This window comes from Dermochelys coriacea, chromosome 2, assembly GCF_009764565.3.
Source record: "Dermochelys coriacea isolate rDerCor1 chromosome 2, rDerCor1.pri.v4, whole genome shotgun sequence".
Classification (NCBI taxonomy): Eukaryota; Metazoa; Chordata; order Testudines; family Dermochelyidae; genus Dermochelys; species Dermochelys coriacea.
Window position 1 is genome coordinate 249,256,320 of NC_050069.1, and position 18,504 is coordinate 249,274,823.

General features: G+C 41.3%; 1 protein-coding gene across 10 annotated transcripts in view; it reads left to right on the forward strand.

Moving 5' to 3' along the window:
- The window catches only part of DIP2C (disco interacting protein 2 homolog C), a 513,143-nt gene that overhangs the window by 315,989 nt on the left and 178,650 nt on the right, over positions 1 to 18,504 (forward strand). For all 10 annotated transcript variants that reach the window (XM_038391694.2, XM_043509595.1, XM_038391695.2 and 7 more), the window contains one exon: positions 3,981 to 4,091. In XM_038391694.2, coding sequence (XP_038247622.1) covers positions 3,981 to 4,091 — 111 coding nt within the window. The remainder of the gene's footprint in view (positions 1 to 3,980; positions 4,092 to 18,504) is intronic.

Here is an 18,504-nt window from a genome sequence, read left to right on the forward strand (position 1 = left end):
CGGGCTCAGCAGGACCGGCAGCCGGGACCCTGGCTGGCAGGAGTCGGCGTATGGAACCCCAGACCGGCAGGGGCTGAACTGCTCAGCCCACTGCTGGTCTGGGGTTCTGGCTGCCGGCCCCTTGCCAGCCGGGGTCCCGGCTGCAGGCCTTGCTCAGCCGGCTGCAGGCCTAGGTGATGGAATCCCAGGCTAGCGATGGGCTGAGTGGGCCGGCGGCGTAAGATCAGCATTTTAATTTAATTTTAAATGAAGCTTCTTAAACACTTTGAAAACCTTGTTTACATACGACAATAGTTTAGTTATACAATATATAGATGTGCAGAGCGAGACCTTCTAAAAATGTTAAAATGTATTATTGGCACGCAAAATCTTAAATTAAAGTGAATAAATGAAGACTTGGCACACCACTTCTGAAAGGTTGCAGACCCCTGGTCTAGATATAGCCAAAGGCACAGAAAGGCGAAGTGACTTGCTGGTAGATCTTTATTTCCTAAAGCCTAATTGTTGGCCTATATCAACCTGATGGTATTGAATCAGGTTTGATTTATGAAGGCATAGGAGAATATCACAGCCATGCCACCATTTCTACAACTTATACGAAATTTATGACTGCTCTTTTTCATATTAATTGAGAACCCATTTCCAATCATGTCTATGAGCTGAAATAAATATGGAAGGTAACCTAGTCCAGTTGATGTTTCATCAGTAGTATTGCACCCAATGCTTACAAAGAATATAGTGGCCAGAGTATCTCTTGCATACCATTTGTAGATGAATATACATGAATGGAACCAGTTTTTAAATCATATTTAGCATGGGCTGTCATAGTTTCCAGGGAAGTTACTATTTACTTGTATGATAGCAATATGTGATGTAACAAATATAATTGTTGTGGCATGACATTTAATACGTATATACATCATACAGTGCATTCATCACTCAGCTTTGATTTAATGACACAACAACAATCACTGAAGAGAAGCTCTGTAAAGAGATTGATGTAATAGTAAAACATATTTTAAACTGTTCCAAATATCACATGCCATTTCTTCCCATCCCTTCAGTCCCTGAAGTTGTTGGGTTTGTCTGCAGTTGTATCTCCCAGGGTTTTATATATAATAGATTAGTTTTAGAAGAATAAAATCTACCTCTGCTTAAGAATGCCTTCTGTCTTTCTTAAATTAGTTGCTTAAGCTTTTAAATATTTTTAAATAAAAGATTTTGATAGAGTCATTTCAAAGTAATAAAAGAAACATCAAAGATATTTGTCAGCTATAGCTAAAGAAACAATTGCCCTCTATCTGATAGGACAAAGTAGCTACCACCACACAGGATGCATTATCAGCACTTAGCACTACAATTAAACTAAAACCAAGAAGCAATAAAGACTGGAAAGGAGGAAAGAAGAGGTGAAGGAGAACAAGGAAAGGGCATGGGGACTACATGCATTCCATACATATATTTTATAATGATGTTAACAACCTGCAATATATTTCTTAAATAGCTTTTATATAAGGTTATATTCCTCAATATTGCTTTGTAAGCTAAAGTCAGTAGATGCGTTAGAAAAGGCAGTTAACAGCTGATGACATTTGAATTAAAAGCATGGCCATTCACTAATACACAGAAGAACATTTACATGTAGCTTAGTACCTATAGGGCATTGATCTCTGATCTTTGTATTTAAAATAATGCTGTTCAAAATACATTTTGCATATCTTGGAAAAACATTCAGTGAGCAGAGAATAGTCAGTCACTTGGAAACAAGTCAGTCACTGGTGTTAATTTCATTCATCTTTTTTAAAATGTGCACTAAAATCTGCCAGACAGAATTAGTCGAAATAAAGTCCCTTTTCCAGTCACAGGACAAGTACAGGTTTCAGAGCATGTCACAGGTCACAGATAGTTTACTACAGGCCTGGATTGCATGATATTTAATATTCTGTAATATCCTCCTGCTTCTCATACAAAAGTGTCAGTGTAGCTGCTTTCTGTCCTGTACTCTGTGTTACACTATATAGAACGAGGCTATTTTATATAGTTCCCAACGTGTTCTGTTGAGTGTTTTGATATTATTTTGCCCTCTGGTTACAGTGTTTAGGGGTAAATGGAGAGTAATCAATCAAGCAGACTTTATAGATTATTGTAATGGACTGGTGGAGGATAAACTCTTTTGCAGTTCTTTTCACTTTGATCTAGTCCTCTTTGCAACTGGAGTAGATCAAAGCATTTTAACAGAACTGTTGTTGTATGTCAGCAGGGTCCAGATGGACAATTAGTCCACAGCAGACTAGTGCAGGTTAGATTCACACACCATATGGTTGTGAACTAAATGGTTGTGTAGACAAGCCCAAAGTGACTTGGACAACACTTTTGCATGGTCAGTTGCACTTCCTGCCATGTACAGCCATAGTGACATCAGTCACTGAGTGCTCTCAGGGCCCTGCTCACCACATACAGCAGGAAAGCTGAAACCACAGAGACAGCAGGCAGTCATCATGTGCCCAGAGAAGAAGGGGAGGAGTGGGCCTAAGTATGATTGGTGGTGTGGCTCTTGGGTCTATATACTTTTCCTTCCTGAAAAGATCCTTTAATCAAGCGGGGAGCAGAAAAAATGATCAAAATTTCTGAAATGCCATGAGATTCAAGACAAATTATTTAAAGAGTGCTTTGTTTAGTCAATTAAAAAAAATAGATGCACATCCCATTACACTCCTGTGCACCTAGGAGATTTTAGAGTTTAACTATGAAGCTCATAGAATCATTTATATGCAAAAGGATCTCTAGTGGAACATCTAATCCAGGCCCCCTGTGTGAGGGTAAGATTTAATTATTCCTAAGAAATTAATGATAATGGAATATATAGTCTAGTCTTAAATATTGCTTTAGAGGATCGACCGCCTCCCCTGGCAGCTTGTTCATTCTGTGCCTGTTTATAGTTGAAGGTTTCCTAGTATTGAATTCAATTTTTTCCTGCTCCGTCTGTAGCCCGTTGCTTGTTTTTTTCTTGTTAACTAAATCAATCCCTTTCTTCATTATAATCACCCATTTACATTTTTATAGATGGACCCCATTTATTTCTTTCCCTAGTACCACTAATCTGCTAGGGCATATTGGGGAGCAGGTCCACTGATGGAAAACTTTACAATACAGGTACTGCTGTTGCATGGAGACCAACCACTAAGAAGTCCTCATATGCACCTTATATTGTCAAAGAGCAGAGTAGATGTGTTGTGCAGTTCTGTACTTTCCAGGAAGGAAGTGGAAAAGAAACTCTAGCTTCTTGGACAATTTACATAGAAGGCTGCTGTGGTCCTACCAGTTGCATGTGAGCCAGCCTTCAAAAAAACACTTTCTCTCTTGAAAATGGCTCTGGGAAGAAGGGATGGGTGTTTGAAGCCTAAACAAAGGGTAAATGGACCAGAAATGGTGAGACACTGCAGGTAGCATTGTGTCAGGAGAGTGATCTGTTTCCATTGTTTCCAAAAGAAAGGTTTTCAGCAAAATGACTTACTTATTCAGATCTGTACAGTGCAGTCATTTTTTATTTCCTGGTCCTCGGTAGCTATAGTACAGACTGTTTCACTTTACTTAGGATTTATTTTAAACAGTTCCAGGACAGTTTCAAGACCCAGTCCCATGGCTTCCTACTCATTCATATTCCCTTGCCCATATACACACACAGCCTCTTGAACACTATTTCTACAGGAGCCACTTGTAAGTAAAATAATAAGTCATAATTTGGAGTCATCCCCCTTTGGTCTTAGATGTTTGTAGAATGTATGCTCCTTTGACTGCATTGGTCCGCACCATTGATATAACTAGGCCAGAACAGCTGACCATATACTAGTAGTGTTTTTACCAATAGAAATCAAATGGTTTAACAGCTGAACATTCAGTTTGCTTTTTGTGTGCTCAAATCTGCATTGGCAATCATCTTCTGTAATCCAACCAGAACTATTTGTTTTTCATTAATGCAGGGGTGGATCAGGCATTGCCACAAGAACGTCGAACTCCTGTTACTCCTTCCTCTTCCTCTCGATATCACCGTCGCAGGTCCTCAGGGTCACGGGATGAGCGCTATAGATCAGGTAAGTAGAAATGAAGAACACAGAGGTGGAGAGAGTGTCCTTCCGGTTCAATTGTTTGCAGTGGGACTCTAGTTGAACTCTTCTTCTAGCTGCCACAACTGGGAATATTCATCGTGGGCACGAAGGGAAATTCTACCGTACTGATTCTGATTTGCAAACACCATAAGAGAACACTTAATTAGAAATAAAGGAGCTGGGCATGTTAATGCACCCTACTTGGAAAACATTGACAAGGAACAGATTCTAACATGATAAATAAATTGTGAAGCTTACCAAAAAGTTACATTCTAGTTGCTAAATTAGAGGGCCAATTCTCTTCATTCACATTGGTATAAATCACAGGCAAGGGGGTTACTGGTCTGTAAGTGAGAGGAGAATGAGGTCCCGTATCTCCTCGAAGATGTAAACTGTATATAGTACACAGCAATTGGACAAGCATTAGCTTTGCTACAGTCACTATTGCAGCAGTGCAAATGAAACGCCCCTCCTGGTTCTCCCACCAGTGCCACAAGGAGAACCTGGGGATTAACCATGTATTCCTGCCCATTCCTCCCCTCACTGGCTGTTGCAGCCAGACATCAGGGCCTGTTTGTTGCAACACCAAGAGTTCTGCAGCCAACTTGTCCCAACTTGTGCCAGCCTACTCAGCCTGGAGTTTGAAGAGCTGGGAGTGGGAAGGAGAATTGCCCCTTTTCACTGCCACCACATGGGGAAATCCACACCTCCAAACCACTGATGACTGCCAGAGGCCACAGGACAGCCTACCTGCCACTAACACTCTTGCTGCCAGACAGAAGAGTCTCCATGAGATGCTCTGAGGAAGTATTGTGGGTCATACGTTCCAGCGTCAGAAGGACCCACTGTGATTATGTAGTCTGTCCTTCTGTGTAAGGTCATAGATCTGGGCCAGGATTTAATAGATTTGGAGGGTGGGGAAGAGCAGAGTATGGAATTATTGGTTAGTGTTTGAGGAGAGGGGTGCATTTTAACAGTCAGACACAGCTGACTGAGTTGGAAACTTGTAGAGAGCGCCTTGTTAAAATGTTGGCAGCATATCACCGTTTTGTTGCACTTCGTTGCAGTCGGCGAAGTGCCTGCCAGTCCCATTTCAAGTAAAGTGAAACAATAAATATTACACAAAGAGAGTTAATTTGCATCCAAACTATTTTGATAAATTTAAGTTAAATAAACCTCAGGTCAGATGCAGTGGTTTCTGCCAACTTTCATTTAAATAATGGTTAAGTTTGCCACATGCTGCTACTTTGGCATTTGACCTGCAAGAATTTTCTACAACATTCAGCTAAGAATCGGCTGATTTGTCTGCAGATTGCTTTTTAATTCATAACAATATTGTTAAATCAGGGGTATCCTGGCATTGGTCCTTGTGGCACTCAGTGTTCTATATTGTGACTCTCAAGAATAATGGTGTTAAGAAAATTTGTTCTTGACAATGCATTGAACTTCCCCGGCAATGTGTAAACTGAAGTGTTTGAATCCGCCTCATTGCTATGGGGAGGTACAATCTCCTCCTGCCTTCCCTGCAGCACCAGAATCAGCTATGGTGGTAGCCAGGAGCGCTATGAGAAGCTGGTGGCCCTTTAGTTGTTTAGCTGGTCTGCCTGCTCTGTCACAGGGATAGAAGAAAGAATGAGAGAGTAACTGGGTACTCATCTGGTTCCCTGAGAGGCTCTGGGAGAACAGGATAGGAGCTTAATTGTCTTATCCTGAGCTTGAGGGAGTACCTTACAAAGGATGGCTCCCTTATTCTTCCCACACAGCTATTGAGGGCAGCCCAGAAAAGGGGAAAAGGAGATGAAGCTGAGAACCAACAGCCAGCTATGACTCTTTGATATTCTACTCCAGCTCAAATCCAGGCTAGAACAGACTGGGATCTGTTTTAATTTGTGTCAGCTGGCTATCATCCCCCAACACATCATAAACCAGCTGGGGGCAGCCAGAAATCAGGGCACTCCAGCCTCCTCCCTTACTTGTCCTCAGGTCATCCCCTGGGGCCAGGATGGTAGGGAAGGATATATAGGAGCCCCCCGCCCCGACTGGGGGATTCTCCAGTACTAGGGGTCTTGCAGGTGTTTCCCAAATCCAGTGTATCACCTCAGTGGAGTGAAAAGAGCAGATCAAGAGAGAAAATCTGCCCCAAAATATTGACTGTGACCTCTTAATCTTTTTGAAATATGTTCAGTCCCTAGGCTGAAAAACACTGGTCTAGTTCAGTGTCCAGTCTCTTCACAGAAAATTGTGAAGAAAAAAATAGGACCCCAGCCATTGATTGTTCTCTGTTCTCTCCTGCATAAGGGCAAAGATAATACAAACACTTTTGCTATTCACTTTCCTATGCATTCTATAGGAGGCCAGTTTTCTCTTTCTGTATTTTGGCCCATCTTGTTATCTGGAGGTGAGTTCTGATCATTTCCCCTATTATAAGGCTTCCGCATTGTGATGTTGGCAGTGGTTGGAGGAATGGATGTGCACTGCACAGCTAAAACTTTGCTCCCTATTAATGAAATAGTCTGGTTCAGTAAAGTCAGGATCATAGAATCAAAGAATATCAGTGTTGGAAGGGATCGCAGGAGGTCATCTAGTCCAATCCCCTGCTCAAAGCAGGACCAATCCCCAACTAAATCATCCCAGCCAGGGCTTTGTCAAGCCTGACCTTAAAAACCTCTAAGGAAGGAGGTTCCACCACCTCCCTAGGTAACGCATTCCAGTGCTTCACAACCCTCCTCATGAAAAAGTTTTTCCTAATATCCAACCTAAACCTTCCCCACTACAACGTGAGGCCATTACTCCTTGTTCTGTCATCTGCTACCACTGAGAACAGTCTAGATCCATCCTCTTTGGAACCCCCTTTCAGGTAGTTGAAAGCAGCTATCAAATCCCCCCTCATTCTTCTCTTCCGCAGACTAAACAATCCAGTTCTCTCAGCCTCTCCTCATAAGTCATGTGTTCCAGTCCCCTAATCATTTTTGTTGCCCTCCGCTGGACGCTTTCCAGTTTTTCCACATCCTTCTTGTAGTGTGAGCCCAAAACTGGACACAGTACTCCAGATGAGGCCTCACCAATGCCGAATAGAGGGGAATGATCACGTCCCTCAATCTGCTGGCAATGCTCCTACTTATACAGCACAAAATGCTGTTAGCCTTCTTGGCAACAAAGGTATACTGTTGACTCATATCCAGCTTCTCGTACACTGTAACCCCTAGGTCCTTTTCTGCAGAACTGCTGCCTAGCCATTCAGTCCCTGGTCTGTAGCAGTTCATGGGATTCTTCCATCCTAATTGCAGGACTCTGCACTTATCCTTGTTGAACCTCATCAGATTTCTTTTGGCATAAATTTCTAATTTGTTTAGGTCCCTCTGTCTCCTATCTCTACCCTCCAGCATATCTACCTCTCCTACCAGTTTAGAATAATCTGCAAACTTGCTGAGGGTGCAATCCACGCCATCCTCCAGATCATTAATGTAGATATTGAACAAAACCGGCCGGAGGACTGACCCTTGGGGCACTCCACTTGATACCAGCTGCCAACTAGACATGGAGCCATTGATCACTACCCATTGAGCCCAACGATCTAGCCAGCTTTCTATCCACCTTATAGTCCATTCATCCAGCCCATACTTCTTGAACTTGCAGGCAAGAATACTGTGGAAGACCATGTCAAAAGCTTTGCTAAAGTCAAGGAATAACACGTCCACTGCTTTCCCCTCATCCACAGAGCCAGTTATCTCGTCATAGAAGGCAATTAGATTAGTCAGGCATGACGTGCCCTTGGTGAATCCATGCTGACTGTTCCTGATCACTTTCCTCTCCTCTAAGTGCTTCAGAATTGATTCTTTGAGGGCCTGCTCCATGATTTTTCCAGGGACTAAGGTGAGGCTGACTGGCCTGTACTTCCCCTGATCCTCGTCCTTCCCTTTTTTTTTTAAGATGGACACTATATAAGCCTTTTTCCAGTTGTCCGATACCTCCCCCAATTGTCATGAGTTTTCAAAGATAATGGCCAATGGCTCTGCAATCATATCCGCCAACTCCTTTAGCATTCTCGGAGACAGCGCATCCAGCCCCATGGACTTGTGCTCGTCCAGCTTTTCTAAATAGTCCTGAACCACTTCTTTCTCCACAGAGGGCTGGTCACTGCCTCCCTATGCTGTGCTGCCCAGTGCAGTAGTCTGGGAGCTGACCTTGTTTGTGAAGACAGAGGCAAAAAAAGCATTGAGTACATGAGCTTTTTCCACATCCTCTATCGCTAGGTTGCCTCCCTCATTCAGTAAGGGCCCCACACTTTCCTTGACTTTCTTCTTGTTGCTAACATACCTGAAGAAACCCTTCTTGTTAAGCTTAACATCTCTTTCTAGCTGCAACTCCAAGAGTGATTTGGCCTTCCTGATTTCACTCCTTCATGCCTGAGCAATATTTTTAAACTCCTCCCTGGTCATTTGTCCAATCTTCCACTTCTTGTAAGCTTCTTTTCTGTGTTTTAAGATCAGCAAGGATTTCACTGTTAAGCCAAGCTGATCACCTGCCATATTTACTATTCTTTCTACACATTGGGATGGTTTGTTCCTGTCACCTCAATAAGGATTCTTTAAAATACAGCCAGATCTCCTGGATTCTTTTCCCTCTCATGTTATTCTCCTGCCCATCAGTTCCCTGAGGGAGTCAAAGTCTGCTTTTCAGAAGTCCAGGGTCCATATTCTGCTGCTCTCCTTTCTTCCTTGTGTCAGTATCCTGAACTTGACCATTTCATGGTCACTGCCTCCCAGGTGCCCATCCACTTTTGCTTCCCCTACTAATTCTTCCCAGTTTGTGAGCAGCAGGTCAAGAAGAGCTCTGCCCCTGGTTGATTCCTCCAGCACTTGCACCAGGAAATTGTCCCCTACATTTTCCAAAAACTTCCTGGATTGTCTGTGCACCGCTGTATTGCTCTCCCGGCTGATATCAGGGTGATTGAAGTCTCCCATGAGAACCAGGGCCTGCAATCTAGTAACTTCTGTTAGTTGCCGGAAGAAAGCCACGTCCATCTCATCCCCCTGGTCTATAGCAGACTCCCACCACGACATCACCCTTGTTGCTCACACTTCTAAACTTAATCCAGAGACTCTCGGGTTTTTCCTGGAGTTTCATACCGGAGCTCTGAGCAGCCATATTGCTCTCTTACATACAGTGCTATTCCCCCATCTTTTCTGCCCTGCCTGTCCTTCCTGAACAGTTTATATCCATCCATGACAGTACTCCAGTCATGTGAGTTATCCCACCAAGTCTCTGTTATTCCAATCACATCATAATTCCTTGACTGTGCCAGGACTTCCAATTCTCCCTGCTTGTTTCCCAGGCTTCTTGGATTTGTGTATAGGCACTTAACATAACTCGCTGATCGTCCCTCTTTCTCAGTATGAGGCAGGAGCCCTCCCCTCTCATGCTTTCCTGCTCGTGGTTCCTCCCGGTATCCCACTTCACCACTTATCTCAGGGCTTTGGTCTCCTTCCCCCAGTGAACCTAGTTTAAAGCCCTCCTCACTAGGGTGGCCAGTCTGCTTGCGAAGATGCTCTTCCCTCTCTTGCTACTGTGGTTTTGATTTCCCCTCACTGATTTGAGAAAGACATTTGCAGTCAGTACCTGACTGCAAATCAATAATATGTAAGTTTATGGCAGGGCTTAAAATTTTGGCAATGAGAGAGTGACTCTTCAGCAAAACAAGCCACAATGCTCTCCAACAACTCCACTTGAGGAGCCCTTTGTCCACACAGTACCTCAAAGCAAAAATAAGAGGCTATCTGCAATGTAAGTTCAGTTTTCAGTTTAGTTTTTGAAGCCTTTTACATTGGTACTATTTGATGTTCCTACCATAGAATCAATTGCTCTTCTTTCAGTTCGGAATTGATTAGGTTAAAAGCACATTTCAGTCTCAAATGGTTTAAAAATAATGGTACCCTATAGATAACAAAATTATAAGCAAAACTCCCATGTGTGATTCACATTTCCTTGACTTCAGATTTTCTTAAGTTAAAAGCTTTTGTTTGATTTATTGAGATGCTTAATATGTCAGCATCTCAGCTCTGATGGTATTGTGATTATTAAATCTAGTTGGTACCCAGCTTCCATTGCTGATTATCATATTTGGCACATCTTCCTGGACCAGGACCTGAACAAAATAACAGTGCAGTCTTTATCCAATAAGTAATTCACTTCCAGGAAAACATTTGCCTTCCTCAGTTTTTTCACAAGTTATTCCAATTAGCATCTGAATACAAGTTCTCTACCCCAACTTATGATCAAAGTTCTGCTCTGTCTTAAATTGGAGGTCTAACACCCTGAGAATCATCCCACATCCTTCCTTGTCTTTGCCTTCCATGTACATTTAGGTGTCAGCCATATTGTTAAATTAGCTCTTTGCAGACTCAGCATCCTCTCTCTCTTCTATTGCCAACCTTACTATGCTCTATTCCCTTATTAAACACTGTACCGTGACTTTTTATATTCCTACTGATTTTCTCACTTTAATCATATTTCTTTTATCTCATATAAATTCTTATAAAAGAATTTTTGCACTGCCATAATTGTGAAAATCTTTTTGAAAGATTCTCAGGTTCTGGATAAAAATTGGTTCCTCACTGGCACACAGGGGCAAGCTCATGGCTGCTTATCATTTTTCTAAAGATTGCTAGTAAATTTTGGATTGCAAAGATAGTTTGGTGTTAGACTAGCCACATGTCAGGCTAATCTTCAAAGTAGAGATGGGTCCACTCCCATCCTTTAGGCTTGAAGGAGTTTCAGAATCTGAACACAGGTTCAGATTTCCTCATTGACCTGTTTGCCTCCAGTGGGCCATCCTAAAACTTAAACTGAACAGCCCTGAACTTCTGCATTCCAATTTTATAGCTCTTAAGATTCTTCAGATGTCTCAAGAAATATTTAAATAGGTGACTAAATTAATGCAGTATCATGCTACATTATCCATTTTTAAAATACAAATTACCCCAGGTAGCCCTATAGGAAGTGTAGCTAATGTTCATGGACAATAATTAATTCATAGAAAACTTTGATTTATTCATCCCAAGAGTAAACATTCTCTTGTTATTTACTGAACCAGGAAAAGTGTTCAGAAAGTTCTGCCAAATACGGACCTTTGCAACAGTTTTTCCTCACATAATTTTAGCAGCTGCTATTTCAGTCAGCTGAGATATAGATTATTTCTTTATACCATTTGAAAATTGGGTTTCTAAGCTGATTTCAGAAGGTATCAATCCATGGTTTTGCTGTATCATTTCAAAATAGTATCCACTACAATAGTTAGAAATCAGGAAGGGTAAAAAGTAGGGGTGTCAAGCAATAAAAAAAATTAATCTTGATTAGTCATGCAATTAATCGCACTATTAAACAATAATAGAATACCATTTATTTAAATATTTGTGAATGTTTTCTACATTTTCAAATATAATTATTTCAATTGCAACACAGAATACAAAGTGTGCAGTGCTTACTTTATATCTATTTTTATTACAAATATTTGCACTGTAAAAAAAAAAAAGAAATAATAGTATTTTTCAATTCACCTAATACAAGTACTATATTGCAATCTCTTTAGGATGAAAGTTGAACTTACAAATGTAGAATTATGTACAAAAAACTCTGCATTCAAAAATAAAACAATGTAAAACTTTAGAGTCTACAAGTCTACTCAGTCCTATTTCTTGTTCAGCCAATCGCTCAGACAAACAAGTTTGTTTACATTTGCAGGAGATAATGCTGCCTACTTCTTGTTCACAATGTTACCTGAAAGTGAGAACAGGAGTTCGCATGGCACTGTTGCAGCCGGCGGTTGCAAGCTATTTACATGCCAGAAGTGCTAAAGATTCACATATCCCTTCATGCCTCATTCACCATTCCAGAGGATGTGGGTCCATGCTGAAGACAGGTTCTGCTCAATAACAATCCAAAGCAGAGCGGACCGACACATGTTAATTTTCATCATCTGAGTCGGATGCCACCAGCGAACGGTTGATTTTTTTTTTTTTTTTTTTTGGTGCTGGTTCGGGTTTTGTATTTTCTGCATTGGAGTGTTGCTCTTTTAAGACTTCGGAAAGCATTCTCCATACCTCATCCCTCTCAGATTTTGGAAGGCACTTCAGATTCTTAAACCTTGGGTCGAGTGCTGTAGCTATCTTTAGAAATCTCAGATTAGTACCTTCTTTGCCTTTTTGTCAAATCTGCAGCGAAAGTGTTCTTAAAATGAACAATATGCTGAGTCATCATCTGAGACTGCTATAACATGAAATATCTGGCAGAATGCAGGTAAAACAGAGCCGGAGACATACAATTCTCCCCCAAGGAGTTCAGTAACAAATTTAATTAATGCATTATTTTTTTGAGTGCCATCAGCATGGAAGCATGTCCTCTGGAATTGTGGCCGAAGCATGCAGGGGCATATGAATGTTTAGCGTATCTGGCACGTAAATACCTTGCAATGCCAGCTACAAAAGTCCCATACGAATGCCTGTTCTCGCTTTCTGGTGACATTGTAAATAAGAAGCAGGCAGCAGTATCTCCCATAAATGAAAACAAACTTGTTTTGTCTTAGATTGGTGGAATAAGAAGTAGGACCAAGTGGAATTGTAGGCTCTAAAGTTTTGCATTGTTTTGGTTTTCAGTGAAGTTGTGTAACAAAAAAAAATCTTCATTTGCAAGTTTCACTTTCACCATACAGAGATTGTACTTTTATGAGGTGAACTGAAAAATACTGTTTCTTTTGTTTATCATTTTTACATTGCAAATATTTGTAATAAATAATAATAATGTAAAGTGAGCAGTGTACACTTTGTATTCTGTATTGTAATTGAAATCAATATATTTGAAAATGTAGAAAAACATCCAAAAATATTTAATAACTTTCAATTGGTATTCTATTGTTTAACAGTGCAATTAAAACTGCGATGAATTGCAATTAATTCTTGAAATCACGATTAATTTTTTTGAGTTAAACACGTGAGTTAACTGCAATTAATCAACAGCCCTAGTAAAAAGCAAGAAGGTAATCAGAACTGAATGATTATTCTCTTCTGATCATGCAGTCTCGGAGAGCTGGAAAGAAATGTGTTAAGCCAGTAAAAGGCTGGGATTGACATTGGGATGCTCTTCAAAGAATGCTTCTGTGACCCTGTGTACGCTAGGGAAAATTTTGCTTTGTTTTTTTTTAAGTTTCCCACTGCAGTGAAACATTAGTTACGTTTTACCTATGTTCACAACATTGCAAACTCCATGGTAAATGGGTTGCAGGTCACCATCATCATTTAAAGTACCATTTTGATTGGACCTACACATTTAACACTTCTTAGAGCAAGTCTAATTGTCATGAGTCTTAAAACGGTGGCAGCAGACTCTGACCTATATATACTGAAGTTGAAGCAGTGTTTCAAATTATTTCCCATCATTTTTAAGGGTACATCTACGCTTCAAGCTAGGGGTTAAAATAGAGTGTAGTGTGTCAGCACAGGCAGCAGGAGGGGTTATCCACCTCAAGTATATGCCCATCCAAGTCCATGGTACATGTCTCTTGTGTAGGGAAGGCCTGTTTCTACTGCCATAACATATCAGAGGATAACAACATAAGCTGCTGTGGCAATCCAGCACAAAATACCTATAGGTCAGTTAGTCGGATCTCCTTTATCAGAGGACTTTTGCTTGGCCATAGAAAAAAACTAATAAATCAAAACATACCGAATATTCCCCCCCAGTTCAGGTTTTCTCACCCAGATACAAAGCCAAGTGCTAAGAGAACAGCTTAAAGAAATATTTAAGCAAGTGACTAAATTAATACAGCATCATACTACGTTATCCATTTTTAAAATACAAATACAAATTGTTGGAGGGAGTCTTTTTTCTAGGAAGCTGCTTTTATGGCCCCTCCATGGAGGATGTGTTAGCCTGAGTTGCTATTAACTCCTCATTTGCCAAGAACTGGGTGGAGTCTCTGAAGTCTGTCACAGTCAGCAAAACAATTAAGTACCAACTTCAGCTGTGAACAGGGTCTCATGTACGAGATTACACAGCCACATACACTGCTACATTATCATGGATTAGTTTTAAAATGGCCCCACATTTGTGCACAAGATCTAAGCTGTCCTCTAAAAATAAACTGTCTTTTGGCCTGTGTGGCTGCAAAGAACCTGAAAAAACCTGACGGTTATATGCTGTGATGTCTGCAGACAACATTAGCTCAGAGAAGTGCGAGTTGCTCCCATTCACCTCAATTGGATGATCACATTGAAGACTGACAGTTTAAACATCAGTGGTCACGATCTCAAAAATTAAGCAAGTATCTTTAGCTGTTGCTGATAGGGTTGACGGGGCAGCCAGCTTCTGTCAAGGGCTGCTAGGTGGGGAGCAGGGAATGCAAATTGCCCAACACCCTTAATTGCTTCCCTAAAGAGGGAGAGAAAAAGAGGCTACATCCCCTTGCCAGGACAGACCTGCAAAGGCTCCCATGTTGACATGAGACTCCTGTTTTTGGCTACTGGCTACACCGCTTCTGACCCAAATCGCAGAGCTGTGAAGTAGTAACCCAAGTGTTCTAGGGCTCCTCACTCAGTTAGAGCTCGTCCTAGGTGTGGTCTGTATGGTTACAGTCTTCTAGGGAGGCCCCACTAAAAGTGTTGTCCCTCAATCCACCCATGGCTAGAGGGTAGAAACGTCCTGAATTTTCACTGCATATTTGATTTTCAATTTAATTTTTTTTTAACTAAAACATTCCTTGAAAAATTTAAACTGAAAATCTTCAAGGAAAGTTTTAGGTTTTTTGACCAGCCTCTACCCAGGGCTTCGTGTACAGTGGTGGTAGTGAGTAGTGTACTGTAGAGGGTTGCTTTAGCCAGAGCTCTGGAGCCCACAGACTGGTTATGAACAAGAATAAATAAAAATAATGATTGTTTTAAAAATCAAACAGTGTTTTTTTTTTAAATTGGACTTGATTTATTTTTTAAATTATTTTTAAACAGAGATGTGGTCTTGAGCGCAACTCCCCTGCACCACTGCAGGAGGACTGCTCAGCTCCAGTGAGATCTGCACCATGAGAAAGGTACTCTAAGGCAGTGAGCCGCAGGTTGCCCACCGCTGCTCTAAGGAGATACAAGCTGCTTGCACAGACTGCAAGGTAGCTTCTCCAGACAGCTCAGGTTGGATTTGCCTCCATCCTAGTGAAATCCTTGTGTGTTAGATTCTAACGTTGTTCACACTGAAGAATACTTAGATTAGATTTACTGTCACTGCCCTGCTTAATGGCAGAGAGAACACAAAGCTATTGGACTGGAAACCTTATCAGCACAATGATCTTTTTGTGAAATAATTTATCAAACGTTTGTTTGTTTGTGTGATCACCCATTGATATTTGTCCTGATTAAGGGAGGATAGTAAATAACATCACAATAGCCAAATCTACAAAATCAAGATGTTTTAGGAAGTTGTCTGCATTTGTTTTGGGAAGAGGAAAAGGGTTGTCATTTATGTAAATGAACTAATGTATATTAATTAAATGTAGAAATTAAGGCATTGAGAGTCAAGTGCCTAACATCTCTGCATTTCCCAGAGAGAGGCTGCATATGGCCTTGACAGATATTCCAGTACCAAAATTTGGGTCCCAAAAAAACAGAACTGCTGCTCATGTCTTCCTGCAAGCCATTCTCCCCGGCTGATAAAACCTCTGCTTTCCCCTTGTAATTTACTCAATGCCGCTACTCAATATCAGTACAAAAATCTTTAACACAATGAAAATGTAAAGTTTGGGGACAGTATAAAATAAATGCAACTGAGAATACTGTGCTGATCTGGTGGACCCAGGGGACAGTGAATGGGAGAGAGGAGGAGGGGTGGGGCACTGCTGCATAATTCTGTGGTTCTTGCCATGAATGGGACTTGGGGTCTTGCATGGATCCTTAATTACCACTTTGTACCCCATTGGACCTTTAAGAGGTACTGAAGCTCAGCATTTATTATGAATATTCTGCATTTTACTGCCCACACAAGATGCTGGCTTGTTAGCCCTGAAGACTTTGGACAGGTCCACTCTACAGGGCTAAGTCAACCTAAGTTACTCCATATAGCTGGAGTTGATGTACCTGAGGTCGACTTATTGTGGTGTCTGCACCATGCTGGATTGACAGGAGAAATTCTCCCGTCAACTTAGATTCATTGATAGATTCATAGATACTAAGGTCAGAAGGGACCATTCTGATCATCTAGTCTGACCTCCTGCACAGTGCAGGCCACAGAATCTCACCCACCCACTCCTATGGAAACCTCACCCATGTCTGAGCTATTGAAGTCCTTAAATCATGGTTTAAAGACTTCAAGGAGCAGAGAAGCCTCCCTCAAGTCAACCATGCCCCATGCTACGGAGGAAGGCGAAAAACCTCTAGGGCCTCCAATCTGCCCTGGAGGAAAATTCCTTCCCGACCCCAAATATGGCAATCAGCTAAACCCTGAGCGTATGGGCAAGATTCACCAGCCAGATACGACAGAAAATTCTTTCCTGGGTAACTCAGATCCCATCCATCTAATATCCCATCTCAGGGGATTTGGCCTATTTACCCTGAATATTTAAAGATCAATTACTTACCAAAATCCCATTATCCCATCATACCATCTCCTCCATAAACTTATCAAGTAGAATCTTAAAACCAGATAGATCTTTTGCCCCCACTGCTTCCCTTGGAAGGCTATTCCAAAACTTCACTCCTCTGATGGTTAAAAACCTTCGTCTGATTTCAAGTCTAAACTTCCTGGTGGCCAGTTTATACCCATTTGTTCTTGTGTCCACATTGGTGCTGAGCTGAAATAATTCCTCTCTCTCTCCTGTATTTATCCCTCTGATATATTTATAGAGAGCAATCATATCTCCCCTCAACCTTCTTTTAGTTAGGCTAAACAAGCCAAGCTCCTTAAGTCTCCTTTCATAAGACAAGTTTTCCATTCCTTGGATCATCCTAGTAGCCCTTCTCTGTACCTGCTCCAGCTTGGATTCATCCTTTTTAAACATGGGAGACCAGAACTGCACACAGTATTCTAGGTGAGGTCTCACCAGTGCCTTGTATAACGGTACTAAAACCTCCTTATCCCTACTGGAAATGCCTCTCCTGATGCATCCCAAAACCGCATTAGCTTTTTTCACAGCCATATCACATTGGCAGCTCATAGTCATCCTATGATCAACCAATACTCCAAGGTCCTTCTCCTCTTGCGTTACTTCTAATTGATGCGTCCCCAATTTATAACTAAAATTCTTGTTATTAATCCCTAAATGCATAACCTTACACTTCTCACTATTAAATTTCATCCTATTACTATTACTCCAGTTTACAAGGTCATCCAGATCCTCCTGTATAATATCCCGATCCGTCTCCGAATTGGCAATACCTCCCAGCTTTGTATCGTCTGCAAACTTTATTAGCATACTCTCACTTTTTGTGCCAAGGTCAGTAATAAAAAGATTAAATAAGATTAAATAATAAGCATAACTTACCTTATGCTTCTCATTCTGATGGAGTACCGGAGTTGACGAGAGAGCAATTGGTGATCGATTTAGTGGGTCTTCGCTAGACCCGCTAAATCAACCCCCGATGGATCCATCACTGTGTGTCGATCTCCTGGTAAGTGGAGACAATCCCTGTATTTTTCACAGACCAGAAATAGCATGGACAATATCGGTGTAAGCGCCTCCCTGCTGCCTTTCCATGAGCTAGAGATACTACTACTTGAGAGAACAGCTCAGTTTCCAGGCTCATTAAGTAACTAGCCTCTTTTTGAGACTCAAGAATAATTCAATTAGTGACCGCTGTGGACATGGTGGTTTCCATGACTGACACATGCCCACTGGGAGCTGGACAGACCAACTCATTTGGCAAAGGTAGGACAACTCCTTAATAAGTGATGACTGAAGTGAATGATACAATGGTTTGTTAGCTGTTATTCCATTTCAGAAATTCACTTCTTTCCCCCTTCTTGAAATGGGGATATCAGGATGCTCAGTCATTTGAGCAAATTCAGTTCCCTGCACATTCTTATAAGGAAGGTACCACACCTGGAATACATTTAAAAGAAGGGTTGGCTGGCTAGCTGAGACATTTTTGCTTCAGGATCTGTTTTTGCTTACAGTGCTCATTGATTTGGAGTTGAGCAGAATTAGTAGTAAAACTTAAAGAAGAAAATGGAAGATTGTCTGTGTTGTTTGTTTGCTTTCACTTTTTAAAGAAGAAAACTTTCAGTGGGTAATTTTTGGATATATTGCCAAGATGAAAGTCTCCTAAGTACAGGTCTAGGCTAGCTCAGATTTATCAGCTACCTTTCTTATTCTAAACGGTGTCAATAAGGAAAAGACAGAACAGTTCTTCATGTCAGGTGTTAGGAC